This window comes from Chiroxiphia lanceolata, chromosome 15, assembly GCF_009829145.1.
Source record: "Chiroxiphia lanceolata isolate bChiLan1 chromosome 15, bChiLan1.pri, whole genome shotgun sequence".
NCBI lineage: Eukaryota > Metazoa > Chordata > Aves > Passeriformes > Pipridae > Chiroxiphia > Chiroxiphia lanceolata.
In genome coordinates, this window is record NC_045651.1 from 14,022,402 (window position 1) to 14,040,066 (window position 17,665).

Below are 17,665 nucleotides of genomic sequence, written 5' to 3' on the forward strand. Positions count from 1 at the left end.
TTTTTTTCTTCGAAAATGGAAATTTCCATGAAAACATGTTTGATTTTTCTCCCTTCACTTTTGCTAATATCCCCACGAGAAGGTTCGTCTGGCCTTGCTTCCTTTCCAGTTTTGGATGTGCTGGGCTGGTGCCGGGCTCGCAGTCAGCCTGGACATAGCGGTGGATCTGCCGTCATCTGTATTTTAATTAAAAAAAGTTGGGTTCTGAATCTTTTTAAGAAGAAACAGTTGAAGGAAAATCTTAGTCCCTGAAAACAAAGAGGAGGAGTAGGCAGGAGCATCTCTGGGTGTTCGTGGAATGCGAAGCCTCGAGCCTGAGGAGAGCAGTTGTCCTTCTCCACCGATTCCAGCTGTGCTGTATCTGAACACTGGGCTGGGAACGGACACATGGCTGCTGCTGCGTGGGCTCCTCATCCCAGCGATGCTCTTTAATGGTCTCTCTGGGGAAAAATGCAGCAATGTGCCACAATCCCGTGTTTTCACACAGTTGAAGTCCCTTGGGAGTGTGTGTGCGCTCTGGCTGCTGAGGGGTTAATGCAGCTGGAGAGATGCTCAGTAGTGGAGCTCCCTGCACCCGGGAGATGTGTCTGCATAGATAGGCTGAGGATCCCCTCCTTCCCAATCTCCATTCAAAGTGCTGGGCAAGCCCCTAGCTGCTCCAAACCCCATCAGAAAGTGGGTGTAGGATGGGGGCCTGCGGAAGGATGGGGCAGGGGAATGCATCTGGGGCTCCAATGTCAGGATGGACTGGCTGCCTCCACCCTGCTGGCTGGAGGGAGTGGGATGGGGATGGGCTGGGAATGGATGGGCTGGAGATGGGGAGGAGGATAAGAGGAGGATGGGGATGGGATCAGGTGGGGTTGGGGAGGGCGATAGGATGGGGTTGAGGATGTGGGTGGGATGGAGTTGGGATGGGATAGAGATAGGAGTGGGGATAGGATGTGGGTGGAATGAGGATGGGATGGGTCAGACAGGACTGGAGTTACCTCAGAGCCCCCCCCCCCCGCGAGACAGGGAAGGCAATAAGCCCAGTAGCAGGACAGGGGATGGATATCTCAGCAAACTGCCACAGTGGGAGGTGGCAGAGCACCCCAAGCACCTCATTCTGGGGAGAGGGTGTTCTGGACCAAAGGCACTCTTGTCCTTTCTCCTTCCAGAGATCCAAGGATATGTGTTTTTTGGAGGTTCTTCCCCACCCAGAACCAGCACACGAAGGCCCCAGGGAGCCACATGGCACCTGCTGAGTGTCCCCAAGTATCACGGCCATGTCCACAGGAGGGTCTTTGCCCATGGACCCTGCTGTCGAGGAGAGGGTGGCACTGAGAACACCCTATCTCAGCCAAAACCAGCTTTCTGTGGTTGCAGGAGCGAATGCTGGGACCCACAGGGACAGGGCACGTTTGCAAACACAACCCTAAATGTAAATCAGTTCTTACCACGGTATTTATAATCTTATCTAAAAATAACCCCAAATTCAGCTTCCCAGAGGACAGCAACTGAGCATCCCCCAGACCCCAGCTTGCATGTGAAACTGTCCCAGTAATTTTGGGATGTCTGCAATATGTAATTCGCAGCCCTGCTGGTTCTGCTACAAGCCCCATCCCCCGGGAGCAGAGAGGACCTGCTGCAGCCCCCCCAGGACACACTGGTCCTCCCTGAGCTGCCATTCCAGTGTATTTGTGGTTTTGCATCGGATCTCAGGTGCCCACCCTGGGGCAGCCCCAGGCTGGGATGCAGAAACTAAATCTCTGCAGGGAGAGCTGGAGAAAAGGTGGGGAAAGCAGCCCAGTGATGGAGAAGATCACTGGGGATGAAGGTCTCCATCAGGTGGCCAGACCCAAGCACGGCAGCAGGAGAGCAGCTTGGCTCCCAAAGCCCTGCAGGAGCAAACCTTGGGATGGCTGGAAACAGAGATATCTTAAGTGTACCCTGAGGACCCCTGGAGAGGGCTGAAACTACTCCCCTATACAGCGGAGCCCCCAGCTGAGAAGGGGAAGGTCTCACCCAGAGCTCCTGCTCCCCTTGGATTGTCTCCAGGCACCCAGGAGCAGAGCCATGCAGCAGTTCCTGCTTGGGAAAACATCATCAGTGAAGCAGAGCATGTTCAGCACCCAGAAGTCTGACATCCCCTTACCCTCAGAGGGAAAAATGTCGAGGAAAAGCAAAAAAAAAAACTGGATAGAGAGGACGGAGGGAGAAAACTTTCCTGGAGAGCTGTGTCTCTGCCAGGCAGGAGAATCCTGGGGTGGGAGGCAGGGTCCTCACAGGGGGCTTTGCCATCACCCCCTGCCTGGGTGAGGGGTTTGTGCCATGGGGATCAGGGGTGCAGTGGGGGTCCTGGGGGGAAGGAAGGGACAGATCCCTCCTCCCGGCTACGGGAGCACTCAGAGTCACGCGTGTGGGGTTGAACACGTGTGCCAGCGTGGGGGTGGGCACGGGGGGGGGCAGGTCACATTGCAGAGCCCACGGGGACACGAACATTAGCACAGGCAGGAGTGGGGTGGGGGTGCAGAGCTGCTCACGGGCATCCATGGGGTCTCTGGAGTGGGGAGGCTCTTCCTTTTGCCCTTCAGCTCTGAGGGGCTGCTGGAGGCTGCTGCTGGAGGAGGAGAGCACTCCCACAAGCATTGGGACACACTGGCCCCCACAGCAGCACCCACCTCCCGACACAGCCCTGGGGATGGTGAATGAAACCCCCTTTTGAGTGGGAATGAGATGGGAAGGAGTTGTGCAGGGGCTGGGAGGTGTTTTGGGGACCATCATATCCCCAGGGCACAGAGGGCACAAATGCATTGCCCTCACCCCAAATGAGTGTGCCTGGTGTGTTCTGCCGATGCCAGGGCATGGCCAAGGTGGGTCTGGAAGCCATCAACCCTTGGGGACTGTGGCCCCATCCCTGTGCCTGTCCACAGCTGGGAATCAGGTCCCTGCCCTGCCACCAGGGATGCAGGATCTCCTCTGGCTGGACCAGACAGGAGCAGGAGGCTGGATGCAGGAATGCAAGGTGGGGATGAAAGTGGGTAATGGTGCAATTAATGGAAAAGCCATTAGACCTTTCTCCTCCTCCCCCTCCTCTTCCTCACTCCACCACTTGCTGTCCTCCTCCACTTCCACCTCCTTTCTTCTCTCCCTCTCTGCTCCTCCTCTCTCCCCTATCAAAGATTTCTCCCTATTTTTGTCTGGTTAGAACCTTTTCTTTTCCTTTTAACCCTTCCGTGGCAGCCTGAAAGGGAATTCAATCCATCTCAGCTGCCAAAGGCAATGCCCTCCCAGCTGGCACAGAGCCCCTTCTCCTGGTGCTTCGGGGGCCCTGCTGCTGCAAAATCATCCAGAAACAGGACAAAAGCTTAGTAGAAAGCTCTTCTGGTGGGGTGATCAGCAGGTGGAAAGTGCAAGGGGTGGTGTAAATGGAGGAGGGGGTGCAGGATCCTCAGTGGATGATGGTGGGGGCTCCAGGAAACCCCTTCCCTGAGGTTTGGACCTCACAACTCTACTTTTATTACGCTTTTTGTGCTTTCTTATGTTCAGCATGGCAGACAGGCCACACAGCAGCAAAAAGACAGAGGAGGAGGAGGCCAAACCTTCCTCCTATTCCCACTCTATAATCCCCTCCATCTGCCCCAGCTTGGGCTCCATAGGGACATAGCACCCCAGGACACAGCCTTTTTGCTCCCCTCTAGTTTTGCTTCAGGCCAAGCCACTCACCCCACTGTGTGTGGGACCCTCAGGACCTGCTCCCCGGGAAGCCCAGAGCCCATAGGGAGACCCAGTGGGCAAAGGTGGGGAGCAGGGAGCAGCCAGTTCTCCCCTGCAGTGTGATCAGGGGTAGCCCCCCTGGGGACCCTGGCTGAAGGTGGGACAGTGTGGGCACCTGGGGACCTGCCATGGTTTCTCCAGCTTCTCCTGACACACTTCTGTTCCATCTGCTCCCTCCTGCTGCAGCATGTCCCCATCCCACAGTGCCCCAGGACCCCAAGGAATGCTGCTGTGGGCACCAGCAGGGCCTGTATTTTTTTATGGGGGGGGGGTGGAGGTAAGCTGTTGCCAGGGTGACAGCATCCTCCTGCAACATGGAAACCATGGTTTCCATGGAAACCATTTTTGCCCCAATTATTTTACCACTGCCACATCCTTTAATTTGCCTTTAATAGTTGTATTTTAGACATTCCCTCCCCTCTGCAGCAGGTGGGTGACCCCCGCGCAGCCCCCGGGCCGGGTCCCCAGCAGGGCCATGGTCCCCATGGAGGGTGGCGGGTTTGGGAAGCAGTTGCCCCGGCAACAGAAACAGGGCGTTTCTGGCAGCGGTGGTCACCATGGGGACGGGGATGCTGACGAAGGCTTGTGAAGCTGAGAAGACAAATTGCCCTCATCATTATCTCTGGGCTTGTCAATCAAACATATTCCCTTATTTACCTCGGCGAGGAGAGAGCCCCGGGAGCACACGGAGAGGGAGGGAGCGAGAGGAGAACTGCTTGCCCCAAACTCTGCACTGGGGAGGGAGCATTTCCAGCCCCTCGGGATGGCCACCATCACCTGCAATCGCTTCACGGAGGAGTACCAGCTCTTTGAGGAACTGGGCAAGTAAGTTGGAGACGGGGCTGGAATGCTTGGAGCGGGGCTGTTCCCTGGCTGGGAAAGACCCTCAGCAGTGCTGGGAACTGCTGGAGATGCGGGAAATGAGATGGGCACGGAGAGATGCAGCGGGGATCGGTGGGAGGACTCGGGTGAGGATGGGGGCTGCCAGCCCCAGATCTGCATCTCTGTCCCTCCCTGAGTTCAGGAGCTGCTGATGGGTGTTTGGTTGGGGGCACAGGGCACCCAGAAGTCCGGAGCTGCCTGGGGAGGGGGCAACTGTCTCTTTCATGGAAAAGCTGCTTCCAGAAAAGGGTGCTGCTGGTTCCCTCAGGAAGTTCCCCAGCCGGGAGGAGGGATGGGACAGCCGAGGAGGAAAGCCTTACATTTACAAATACATTGGGCACCTCTTACATTTCTTTGTAATTCTTTGTAATTTCTCTGTACGGATTTACCAGGGTTACTAGTGCTGCAGGAGACCTAGCCTGCATGGCAGCCCCCAGAGAATTCTGGCAGGTCTTGGACAGACCCAGGATGTCCCTCACCCCTGCCCCTGTCCCACTGCGTGTGAGCCACAGCCCTGCCTGACCCTCCTGCTGGGGAGCGCTCAGCTCTCAGGTCCGGGTGTCACCGCGTGTGTGTGTGTGTGTATGTGTGTATGTGTGTGTGTGTGTGTGTGTGTGTGAGTGTGTGTGTGTGAGTGTGTGTGTGTGTGTGTGAGTGTGTGTGTGTGTGTGTGTGTGTGTGTGTGTGAGTGCAAGCAGAACTGCCTGTGCACAGTGAGGCAATCCCGGGGAGCACCGAGCCCCCCGGGGTGGAGCAGGGGATGTCAGGTCCTCCGTGCAGAGGGATGCTCCGCGTCTCGCCCAGCGTGTGGCTGTAAAACGGGCGCCGGAGTGAGCAGGCGTGTGCCTCTGTTTTGGTTTTTGTGCCTTTTTTTTTGGAGCTGGTGTGTGAATCTGGGGCGTGTGGCCACCGTCCCCATGGAGTGGCTGGCAGGTGGTGACGGGCTCAGGGTGCCTGTGCCGGGCAGCTGGTGCCTGTGCTCCAGATGGGAAGCCGTGTCCATCCCTAGGCACAGGGACATGCTCCAACCCTGCAGCCCTGCATCGCCTGGGTGCAGGGCAGCCTGTGCCTAAAAGTGTGCCCACACACACACACACGTGGGCATTGAAAATGGGGGTGAAGGAGAGAGGAGAGGGCAGAGATGGAGAAATGGAGAGGAGAAATGGAGAGGCTGAGACAGGGAGCACTTTGTGCTGGGCTGAACGCTGTTCACATTCCCCAGCCAACCCACAGCACCACGGTGCTGCTATAAAGTGCAGCTCCGTGGAGGCGAGTGGAGCCCCCCATCCCAGGATACTCACATCCATTCCTGTGGCATCAGGGTGGCTGTAAGGGGCTGGCAGGGAACAGTGGGTTGGGGAGTGGGTCCTTGTGGTGGGGACAGCCCCAGCTGGCACTGTGGGCAGGGGGTTGGGCATCCGCTGGGGAGATGGTGCAAGGTGGGATGTGGGACCTGCTTTTTCCAGAGTTTTCTTGGCTTTTCAAGGCTCTGAGGCTCTGTGGTGGTGGCAGGGGCTGGGCAGGGGAGGCAGTGGCTGTTGGGTGCCTGCAGTGAGGCTGCAGGGCCCTGGCTGGGCAGCGGTGGCTGCGGGGATGTGGAGGGGAGTTTGCAGACCAGGAGTGATGGGGTAGGACCGGGAGGGCTCCTGAAGGTGTCTGGGATGTGACACTTTGCTGGGTGGGTGGTGACACCAAAGGCTGAGCACCCAGGCTCAGGGTTTGCCTGCACTGCCCAGTGCTGTGGTGTAAAACCACCTGGACAGATACATTTTAATGCATTCACAAATAAAGGAGCTAAGCTGGTGCAGCAGCTTACCAGCCCCTGTGAGCATCGTACCCGGCCACCCCACCCCCGGGGTGATTCAGGGGCATCATTCCCAGCTCGGAGCATCCCACGGCTTTTCCATCCACCAAAGAGGGCAGGTACAACCGCAGCACTGAGGTGTGTTCCCGAGTTAGGGGCTCCACCAGGCTAGCCAAGGTGCTGTGGGGCTGGTTGGGGATTTTCCACTGGGATGGTTTCCAGCACATCCTGGCACATTCAAAAATCAGCGGTTTCCCATGGGGAAATTTCCGCTTCATGGGCTTAGAGAGGGAAATCAGGACGAAGTGCCGCACCTCTGCTCTGCTGCGGCAGCTGCTCGCCGTGAGAAGTGTCGTTCCTCCTCCGGAGAGACGCTCCCGGTGCCGTTTGGGGTGGGGGGGTCCTGGCAGGGGTGGGCAGAACGGTTCTCCCCCCGCCAGACCCCGATCGGGAGCAGTGTCCTGCAAGGATTCGGAGCAGAAAGGGTCCATCTTGAGTTTGCTGTCCCCGAGGAACTGGGGTGGGCTGTTGTGGGGGACACAATGTGTCCCCAGCCTGGCTGGCAGGAGGGGGGGTGGTGGGTGCCAGGCTGCTGCACCCACCCTGTTCCTTTGCCATCTCCTTGGCTGTCACCCATCCTGACTCCCAGGCAGGTGGGGATTGAGATGCCACACACGACGGGGCTTTGGGGGCAGGCAGAGATGGGGAGAAGAGTCTGCAGAGCCTGCTCCGTGGAGCACAAGCCCTTGGCACATCCCTGCACCTCCCAAGCATGGGAAGGCATCTGTTCCAAGCGGGGGACACGGAGCTGGGGAAAACCTGCTCCTGCAGCAGCCCCCGCAAAGCGGAGCAAGTGAAGGGCTGCTCCGATCCCCCACGCTTGCAGAGGGCGGTGGACAGCGGCGAGGGACAGGGAGAAGATCCTGCCCACGGCCCCCCAGAGTAGGACAAACATGAAGTGCAGCTCCACCGGCGCCTCCAAATCCGCCCCCGCAGCAGGTTCAGGGAGAGGCTGGAGACAATTACCGTGCTGAGCCTTACGATCAGCCCCTCCGCTCCTGGAGCTGCAGGAGAGGGGGCTTATTAAAAAGGGGAAAAAAAAATAAAAAATGGAGGAACAAAAAATCCCCAGCCCACACTCTTCTCTCTAGAAAGGAGATAAAATGCCTCGGAGGAGGAGGAGGTGTTGAAGAGAGGGAGGGCGGCAGCAGCACAGCCAGGAGCTGGCAGGGAAGGTGTGAAAAAGGGGGAAGAGGAGCATCCCGGTGGCAGAGCCACTGCTTGGGCTGGGGGGGTAGGCCGTGGGGACAAGGCATGGGGTCATGCCTGGACTGGGGACCAAGGGGCAGAAGCTGCAGGGCTGGGACTCAGCAATGCCAGGGCTCAAGGCTGCAGGGACAGAGCTGGCTGTTGGGCTGTGGGTCCAGCATTGCCCTGCGCTGGCAGCCAGCAGGGGAACAAGGACATGGTCTGTACCCATGGCCCTGCAGGTGATGTCCCCATCCCGTGCTCCAACTGGGACATGCTGTCTCATCCAAGCCAGGCAGAGATGGGGGCCCAACTTCCACCAGGGTTTTGGTGATCCCCATCCAAAGACCTGCCGCCCTGGGAAAGAAGGGACACTCTGCTGCCCATGGCCAGGGAACAGGGCATGATTTCTTTCTTCCAGAGGGGTTTCTTGAACCAAGACAGGGCTGAGCTCCCTGCTTGGCACCCCCAGTGCTGCCTGCATAGCCTCACGAGCTCCTGGTGCAGAAGAGGATGCCTGCCTTTGCGGGGAAGGAAATGCTGCATTTAGATGGAGCCAAGGGAGGATTTTTTTCCCCTAGGCTGGAAACATGGGGCTGAGAAGCCTGGCATAGGGAGTAGAGCCTGTCTGGGTGTAGAACATCCAACATGGTGGGTTCCTGGCCAGTGCAGACTCACTGAAGGACCCCATTGGAACTAGGATGGGGCTATGGCAAGTGTCCTGTACCCCGGAGTGTTCTGCACCTGCTTCCAGTGCTCCATGTTCCACCCACCCTCCAGGCTCACAGCATCTTGATTGTGCTTTACAGACCACAAATAGACATTTGGTTTCTGTTAGGAAGGTCTGAAGGAGGCAAAAGCCAGGAATGCAGCTGGGGATGTGAAACCCTGTGCTCTCCCATCATGGCTGCTTTATCCTGCTTCCCATGGCTCCCCTTTTCTCACCATTCAGTCCAAATAAATAGATGAGCAAGTGGCTGTGGGCGCTGGGACCAGGAGTGGCCGGGGTTCCCCAGCCTCCAGTGGATCTGGGACATCTATGTCACTCCACCCTCATGTTGGGTTCTGCAGTGAAAACGTGTGACTGGGGCAGGAACCCCCAGCTGGGGAAGGGGGGCATCCCTGCTTGCTGTACTCTCTGCTGCAGACTATCCTGCTGCTGCAAAAGTATCACACGTGTTTCTAGGAAAAAAATAGAGAAGATGAGTCCCAGGGATCTACAGAAACCCACAAACCCCACACACTGTGGCGTTCCCAGTGGGATGGGGAGAGCAGCACTGCAGGACTGATGATGGCTCTGATCTCTGATCCAGGGCAAGTCGGATATGAAGCATTTTGCCCCCCCTTTCCAATTAATTTCCCCCCACCCCCTCCAGGATTCAGCGATATTAACAGCTCAGCTCTTTCAGCAGCCAGGATTAAACGTCAGGACGGGGAAGCTGGGAAGCACCGGGATGCTGTTCCCCCGGCTCCCGCCCGGCACGTGCCGTGAGCGATGCTCTGCGCGGCGGCGCTGGGAGCGTGGGCTGCCGGCTCTGCTGGGGCCCCTTCCCCATCCCTCCGCACCCGCTGCTCGCCTGCTCTCCTAAAGATCACATTCAAACGCAAATTGCCCGTCTCCACCCGCCCCCACCGGTAAAATCAATTATCCGCCGCTGCTCGCCAGCCCGTGGCCTTTTATTCCTCGGCAGGGAGCTGGAGCGGGGTGTCGGGGAGTGGGGGGAAGGTGGGGCGGGAGGTGGGATTGCTTTTGATAGTTGTTATTTTAGCGATTGGAAAGGTTTGGCAGGAAAGGGAACCTGGCACAAAGGTTGTGCTCAGCATGGCCAGCAGTGTGTGTGTGTGTGTGTGTGCCGTGCCACAGCTCCCAGCATCATACCCGCACTGGCAGTGCCACGAGCTGGCAGGGCTCGGGGTATGGGGAACAGGGGCAGAGGGGAGTCTTTGGAGTGTCCCAAGCAGCTGTGCTCGTTTACCTGCCAGATCCCAGGAGAGCCTTGCACGTTGGCTCATGCGTGTGCAAGGCACAGCAGCATCAGTCCCTGTCCAGCTTGGCTCCAGGGGTCCTTGCTCACAGGATCCCCTGGGCTATCCCTGCCTGGGTGGCAGTTTTGCAGCTGGGGGGACCTGGCACTGCTCACAGCTGCCAAGTGCTGCTGTGATTGCAAGGTCTAGAGCAGGCTGAGCCACACAGGCTGAAGTGCCCGTAGCAGCCGCAGCCATCACAGTGTCCCTCAGGAGCCAGTGCCTCCAGTAAATCATTGCCCCTTTTCTCTTGGGGACAGGTAGGGAGAGCTGGGAGGAAGAGGAGTAAAGGTGCACAATGCCTGGAGTGTCCCAGAGGAGCATGGAGGGAAGAATCCCACATTCACCCCTAGGTCTGCATGTGCCTGCACCCATTATTTCCCAAGGAGAGTGGTGCATGGAAAGCTGACTGAGATCCCTCCAAATGTTTTCTCCAAATCTCTTCCCTAGCCAGCATCCACATCCCCATTCTCATCCCCATTCTCATCCTCCGTCAGGGCTGAGCTGTGCCCTTGCCCACACCACACCCCTCACCTCTCCCTGTGGCTTCTTCTCTTCCCAGGGGCGCTTTCTCCATTGTCCGGAGATGCGTGAAGGTGTTGGCAGGACAAGAGTATGCAGCCAAGATCATCAACACCAAGAAGCTCTCTGCTCGAGGTAAGTGCTGGGGATGTTCCTGGGGAGGTGAGAGGCAACCAGGGCTTACAGAATGAGGAATTTGTCCCATAGGACCTCATTTCTGTTCCTGAGATCTGCCACCACTCTGCAGCAAAATGCTGGTGACAGCCTTGCAGCAAGCCAGACCACTGCCAGCTTCAGGCACTGGGTAGCACAGTTATTTTGGAAGCATCACTTTCTGAGAGGGCCCTCACTGACCCCCCCATCCCCACTCTTGGTGGTGCAGGTTTTCTTACTCATATACCTACATCAATGAAATCAGAACGTCCTTTCAAGTGGGGGTTTGACTTCATTTCTAACTGTAGATGGACCCTCACCCCTCGCTGCCATCTGGTTAATCACTCTGGTGGAGCACATTGGCTGTTTGCTGCTGGAAGAGGTGCTGGTGGGTCTGTCCTGGTGGGTCTATCCTGGGTGCTCCTCGAACTGAGGCTGAGCTGAGCCAGCAGAGAAAAGCATCAGTCAGCCCTTGCCCCAGGGCACAGTCCCCTCTGCCCCCAGGAATGTGGCAGAGGAGCTGTGATGAGGAGGATGGAGGGGATGGGGCAGCAGATGCTGTGTCCCCACTCCAGCTCCTCTCTGGCTGTCGGGAGTGCAGGATGGGTGCCGGGAGCAAGCACCCTGCCAGGAGAGTTTAATTAACCTCCCTCGGTGACTCTCCCTCCTGCCACTGCTGACCTCCGAAGGCAAAACTTAAATGCAGAAAACTGTGACAAGCTCCTTTCTGACCTGGAATTAAACCAACATGTTGCAATCTCCCTCCCACCATGCTGCTGAAGTGGCACAGCACCAGCACTGAGCCTCCCCAGCTCCTCCAGCATTGACCCCTGCCCTTCTTCTGGGATATGGACCATTTCTCTTCCTCTGAGGCTGAGGGCTGGGCTCCAGGCAGAGTGTGCAGTGCTGGGCTCAGCTCTTGGCTCCTGCCCATGTACCCCAGCTGGCAGCAGGGTGGGCAGAAAATGCCTCCCAGATTTCAGGGCTGCCTGAAGCAGCAGATTGAGCCACCCCCCTCTATCCTGCCTCCACTTGCCTCCTCAGGCAGTTTGCCCCTCTCCGCCCTCTCTTGGGGTTTGTGCTGTCCCTGCAGTGGCTCTGTGCCCATCTGCCCCCTGAGGAGACTTGGCTGGAGCTATTTTCCCTGCTCCACCAGCTGAAATCACCAGCTGCTTTTGCTAATGATCTGGAACCCCCATTCCTGCAGTGCTGCTGCTTCCCCAGACTGGGACAAGCCCCAGAGGGGCATGAGGAGCCACTGTCCCATGGGGATGTGCCACTGGCTGTGTCATACACAAAGGGGGGGAAGGCAGGGAGGGAGGAGTGGGGAAAAGAAGCTGCAAAACATCTCCAGCCATGGTCTGTTTCTTCAGACATCCTCCTGGCTGCTGAGGGGCCAGCAGGGGAGAAAGTGGAAGTCTTGGAGGAGAAATGGGGTTAGGGTGCAGGCAGGAGCTGGATTTGTGGGATAGGAGAGGAACTGCGGCCATGGGTCACTTCCTCAGAGAATTTGTTGCCTCACTGTCCCTCCAGCCCATCTCTGTCATTCACTTTAGTTGTGAAAAACAAAAGCCTAAACCCCAACCTCTCCCTGTCACCCCATCCCATCCTGGGAAGGTTGTGCCCCATTGGGGAAAATGCCATGGGGAGCTGAACGAGGCCATGGAGGCTGTCCCAGCCTTCAGCTCACAGACTCCAGTACAGGCTGCAAAATTCACTCCAAACCCGGGGTTGACTCTCCCACTGGATGGGGATACTGAGCCCTGGGGAAGGCTTCAGCCCTGCAGAGAAGGGGCTGTATCACCTTCACATCTTGGCGGTCGGAGACACCCAGGTTTGATTTGATGCAGAGACAGACTCCGGGGTGTGAACCTGCAAGGGAGCAGCGATAGCACCGAGAGACAAGCAGCCCTAATTATATCCTCACTTGTCCCGGCTGCAGAGTTCCTGCTAGCATGAAATTTCCTCCAGACGGGCACCTCCATGCAGGATGGCTGGGTCAGGTGTGAGCAGAAGTGGAGAGGAAGAAACAAAATAATTTACAGATTCATTCTGAGGTGCCCCAGGGTGGAGGATTTTTTGGCTCAGCTCAACTTGCTTCGCCCAGAGCTCCCTTGTCTCACATTCCCAAGCCAAAAGCTGAGGAATGGGATCTGTGCTGCCTTTTTGCAGACAGGTACCAGAGCAAAGCACATTTTCAGAGCCAGGGTTTTGTGATGCAGGAGAGCAAAGTCCTGACGTGGAATGGCTGGTGATGGTGATGGGGAGCGAAGCTTGTAGCCCCATTTCAGCCTGACACTTCTCACCAGTCATTCGGTTGCTCAAATTGTACCATGCAGGACCAGAAATGTCCCTTCTGATTACTTGTACCTGGAAAAATAGGAGAAAAGGGAACAGTGCTGCTGGCAGGGACAAACCAAGCAAATCCAGGATATTCAGGAGGTGATCAGAGATTGTTCAGCTAAGAGAAGGGAGAGAGGAGGGCAAGGGATCATCCCAAGCCCAGGACCACCCATGGCATCAGTACCTAGGGGCTTGGTTGGGGGCTATATCTGTGCTGGGATAGTGCCCATCAGGCCCTGATGCTGAACATGTCCCCAGATCTGCTATTGTATAGCAAAAAAGAAAAAAAAGAAAAAAAAAGTATGGGTTTTCTCTTTGCCAGTTGCTCTGTCCCCCCAGATTTCCTGTGCTGGCAGCTCCTCTGAGAGCCCAGCAGGAGCCGAGAGCAGTTGAGTCCCTTCCTCAGATCCTAATTTAGGGCCGTTGCCTCTTTCAGATCACCAGAAGCTGGAACGAGAAGCCCGGATCTGCCGCCTCCTGAAGCACCCCAACATTGGTAAGCACACCCTGCAACCCCCGTTGTTGGGGCTCCACTGCCCACATGCCCTCCCGTGCCCCAGTCGGGGCTAAGGGGTCCCCATCAATAATCCAGCCCTGCCTGCAGCAGCATGGACTGTTTGTCCTTCCCTCGTGCTCCAGCCACCATCCCAGAGGAGAGGGGCTCGGTGGCAGCCGAGATCCGCACAGCCGTCCCTCCTCTTCCTCGCGGGAAGCACCATCCTTAATGGGGCCATGGGGAGAAAGGCCCCCACCAGGCATGGGGGGATTGAAGTAGGTCCTGACTAACCCACTTGGCCATAGCTCCCTCAGGGAGAAGCGGAGCCTCAGGAGGCTGCAAAGGGCTATTTTTACTGCTCTCCCCCCGTTCGGGTGCCGTATTCCTCTGCATGCTCCAAAAAGCGGCTGCAGCTCGGAGCAGCAGCAGCAGCGCGGGGCGTGTGGGAGGAGCGATGGCGGGGGGAAGCGAAGACTTTCCCACCGACCGTCCATCTGAGAGTAGCCTCCTTCGGAAAAGCTGTTTCAGGAAAACTCCTGAGCCCCTGCAAAAGACAAAAATAGGCCAGAAGGAGAGAGAGAGAGGGGAGGGGAAAAAGCTGCAGTAAAAAAAAAAAAAAATAAAATCCCAAACTCCATCCCTGAGAGTGATGCCGATGCAGGTTCTTGATCCCTGCGGATAGTCTGGATGAAGCTCCTCTTCCCTCTGCTGCATCCCAGGATGTGCCGACCCCAGTGAGATCTTGCAGCTTTGGGGAAAGCATTTGGTGGTTTCTGCAGCCCTCTCAACCCACAATCAGGAGCTGGGAGGGTTCCCCTGTGGCCGAGCTTCTCCCTGGCCCCCTCACTGCTCCGGTGACCTGGATCCGTCCTTCCCCAGGAGCTGCTGCAGCAGATCCAGGGAGCTAGATCCAGGGCCACTGGGACCAACCATGTGGCTCCTGTCCCATAAATATTTCAGTTTGAAAAAGGGCCGTCAGCTCCCGTCTGTCTCAGCACATGGCTGCATGGCAGGTCTCCCCTGCATTGCCAGGGTGCCGGACCCCGCCGGCTTCCCCAGCCTCTGGTCAGGCAGGACCAGGAGCTGCCCTGCAGGGGTCCTGCCAGGGAGTGCAGCATCCCCTTTGCACCAAAATACCGGCAACGATTGCGGAGACATGAAGGAAACACACTGCGAATGCATGAATAGCAGGAAATACTAAAACCAGAGGAACTCACCCCACGAGACCCGCAGGATGGGAGCTCTGGGCCATGCAGCTGCAGCTCCCCAGCTTCCCGGCCTGGCCACAGCTCTTCCCTGTGGCTGTCTTCCTCCCTTCCCGCTCCATCACCTGCTAGTGGAGATGACAAGATATCCGAGGACAGAAACATCTGACCCCTTCCTGTACCTTGTCCCCCACCCCTGCACCACCTCTCACTGTTTGGCCATGACCTGGCAGGCTCAGAGCATCCCTGCTTCAAGGGCTGGAAGGGGTTAACAGCTTGAGATGTTAACAAGCCCAATCCGCTGCTATTTATACCCAGGAGGCTCTTCTCCACCCCCCCACCCCACACCCTCTTTCCCTTCACGCCCCTCCACTGCTCCTGCTGCCTGGAAACTTGGACTCGCAGCTCCCCTTCCGTGCAGCAAAGGCGGCTCATTACCCACCCAGGAGCTGGAACGAGCTGTGCCGCTGCAGAGCGGCCTGGCATGAGGAAGAGGAGGCACTGCTGCTGGGATGAGGCAGAACAACCCTCTCCAGCCCTCACTGGGAGACACACCCCAACTGCCGAGGGCTTTGCTGTCCTCTCCTTTGTTCCCTGCAGCAAGGTGGGGTCTTTCCATCTCCCATGAGAACGCGTGGGGTCCCTCCGTTTCCCACTGGAAAGCCACGCTGCAGTTCCTGGAGGAACCAGTCTGCGCTCTGCACTGTGCCTGCTGGAAAACCTCACATGGAAAGCCGTGCACAGGCAGTTAAGGGCAGGTCCAGGTCCCCAGGATCCTGCAGTACATCCACAGTACTGGGGGATGTATTAGGAGAGCTGTGGTTTCCCAAAGTTTTTTTCCATTCAGGGAAGTCTTGCTTTATTGGGAAAACTTTGGCTGCACGCAGCCCTGCAGTTTTAACTCCAGGTACCTGTTGTCCCCTGACTCTCAGTCCCAAAGCTGTGTCCCGCTCTTGCCTTGGCTCCCAGCACTGAGCTGGAGTGGTTTGGCCAGTGCAGCTCTCTCTGACTACGGTCAGTAACAGATACTTGTAGAATCAGGTTATATTTAGAGCAGCTGCTCCCTCTTATACCTCCTTGGCTCCTGGCAGCCACAGGCTTTGGGACTTCCTCAAGCAAGGAACGTATCTGGACCATCTGTTTGTGGTTACACTGGCCCTATCCACACCGAACTCACCTAATCCCCCTGAGAACACTTTGGCTTCTGTGGGATCCCAGCTCTGATACCCCCAAATCCCTCCCAGGCGAGATGAAATGGGAGGAATTACATCTCTTTCAGCAGAGGAAGGCAGGAAAGCTGGGATTTTGTCAGAGAAAGATGGAGCAGACAGATGCTGGAGCACAGGGAATGTCTGCAGAGGCCAGCAGTGGAGAAGGATAACTGGGAAATAAGACGAGCAAGTTGTGTCAGTAATCGGGATCACAGGAGAGACCGAAAGGAAGGATGGAGCTCAGCTCATCAGACCTCCTCTGCCCTGGCTGGGTGGGCTGCCACTGCTGGCAGCATGGTCTTGGCAGCTGCTGGATCTGCCTGGGGAGCTTGGAGACAGGAGAAGGACCAGAAGAGTGGTGTTTGCTGGCCTGTGAGATAAGAGAAATACAGTGCAGTATCTGTGCTCAGCGATGGGGCTTGTTATCTCGCCTGGCTCAGACTGAGTCTGAGGATGTTTCCATACAGGGCTCAGCTGCTTTAGCTGCAGTAAAAGGGTCTATAAGTAAAAATTCCCATAAACTCACCTTGATGTTTATTTTTTCCTCCTCGATTCCTAACATTCTCAAAGATGTTGAAGGTTGTATAGGGCTAAAACCAGGTGAGAGAGAGAAGGGTTAAACATTTACAGCCTCAAGGGAATCAAACAAAATAGAGGTGGGGGACAGAGGACACTGGACCAGGCTCTGTTTATCCATCCTACCTGTTTCCATGCCTCTCCCCTTGCTGCACATCTGCCTGCTAAGCTGTGAGCAGGAATCTGAGCCTGAATAACCAGCACACAGCTTCAAGGTGACAGATTTGTGCCTGGCTGTGTCTGGTGAATTGTGCACGAGGGGAGAGGGTGCCCCTCGGTGTAATGAGCAGGGTGAGATTCCAGGAGATGGGGAAACTCATCCTGCAGAGATTCCCAAGGAGAAAAGGAAGGTCATGAGCAGAAAATAAAAAGAGCCCTGTGGGTGCCAGGGCTGTCAGCCCAGCACCCTGCTGAGCTCTCCCTGTGCCCAGGCACTAATCCTGTTGGGGCTGGGGACACCCATGCCTGCAGCCTGCCCAGTGCCCAAGATAGCCCAGCAGCTGCCCGGAACCTCAGCAGACACAGCTCTGGGCAGTCCCCAATTTGGAGGTGACCTTTGAGCCTCTCACCACTGCCCCAGGCTGAGGCCATGGCTGGGGTCCCCTGGGGAGCAGGGACCCCCCCCACCCAGTCAGTGGCAATAGCAAGAGGAGGAGGGAGGAGAAATAGCCCTGCTCATGCCCTTCCCCAGCTCCTGCTTGAGCCCAAAGGGGAGCAAACACATTCCGGGGGAGCAGGGTGGGAGCCAGGTGTACCCCATAACCCTTCTGTCTCTGCTGCAGTGAGGCTCCATGACAGCATCTCTGAGGAGGGCCACCACTACCTGATATTTGACCTGTGAGTAATGGTTCAATGCATCCCCTGACCCACTGCCAGCTCTGTGCTTCCACCCGGGGTGACATACCCTCCATCTCACCCGAGCCCTTCCCATGGGGCTTGAACCAAGCTTGGGTCCCCAAGCCGGGCAGAGGGCAGGTCCCTGTCCTGCACCTCCGACTCTCCCACCGTGCAAGGAACATTTTGGGGGGGGGATTGCCGGGGCCAAGTGTGCTGTCAATCAATCCAGCTCCCCCTTTTTTCTCTCAGGGTCACTGGTGGGGAGCTGTTTGAGGACATTGTGGCCAGGGAGTACTACAGTGAAGCGGATGCCAGGTGAGCACAGACACACATGGGGCTGTGGAGGGGACAGATTATATCCCCTTCTCCCCAGAGCTGCTCCCTCCCAAGGTCCTACACGCCTGGCTTTCTGCAGCATGAGCTCCTTCCGTGTTGGGAGGTGTTTTACAGCCACTCCTGCAACACATACTCATAAACCAGAACTGTCGTGCAAAAAAGACTTCCAAAAATGCTCTTTTTAACTCACTCAACTCCTGTGCCAAGAAGTGCATGTGCTACCCTGGGGCTGGTTTCCTCCCCAAATCAGATGGCTCCCAGCCATTGCTGG

The 17,665-nt window shown here is 57.0% G+C and overlaps 1 protein-coding gene across 4 annotated transcripts in view; it reads left to right on the forward strand.

The window, feature by feature from the left end:
- The first annotated feature begins 4,311 nt into the window (after window positions 1–4,311).
- The window catches only part of CAMK2A (calcium/calmodulin dependent protein kinase II alpha), a 34,799-nt gene continuing 21,445 nt past the window's right edge, over window positions 4,312–17,665 (forward strand). The window contains exons 1-5 of one of the 4 annotated variants that reach the window (XM_032703400.1): window positions 4,312–4,581; window positions 10,278–10,372; window positions 13,170–13,229; window positions 17,004–17,058; window positions 17,308–17,373. In XM_032703400.1, coding sequence (XP_032559291.1) covers window positions 4,520–4,581; window positions 10,278–10,372; window positions 13,170–13,229; window positions 17,004–17,058; window positions 17,308–17,373 — 338 coding nt within the window. In that variant the 5' untranslated portion in view covers window positions 4,312–4,519. The remainder of the gene's footprint in view (window positions 4,582–10,277; window positions 10,373–13,169; window positions 13,230–17,003; window positions 17,059–17,307; window positions 17,374–17,665) is intronic. The other 3 variants (XM_032703399.1, XM_032703402.1, XM_032703401.1) reach the window with 3 other exon arrangements.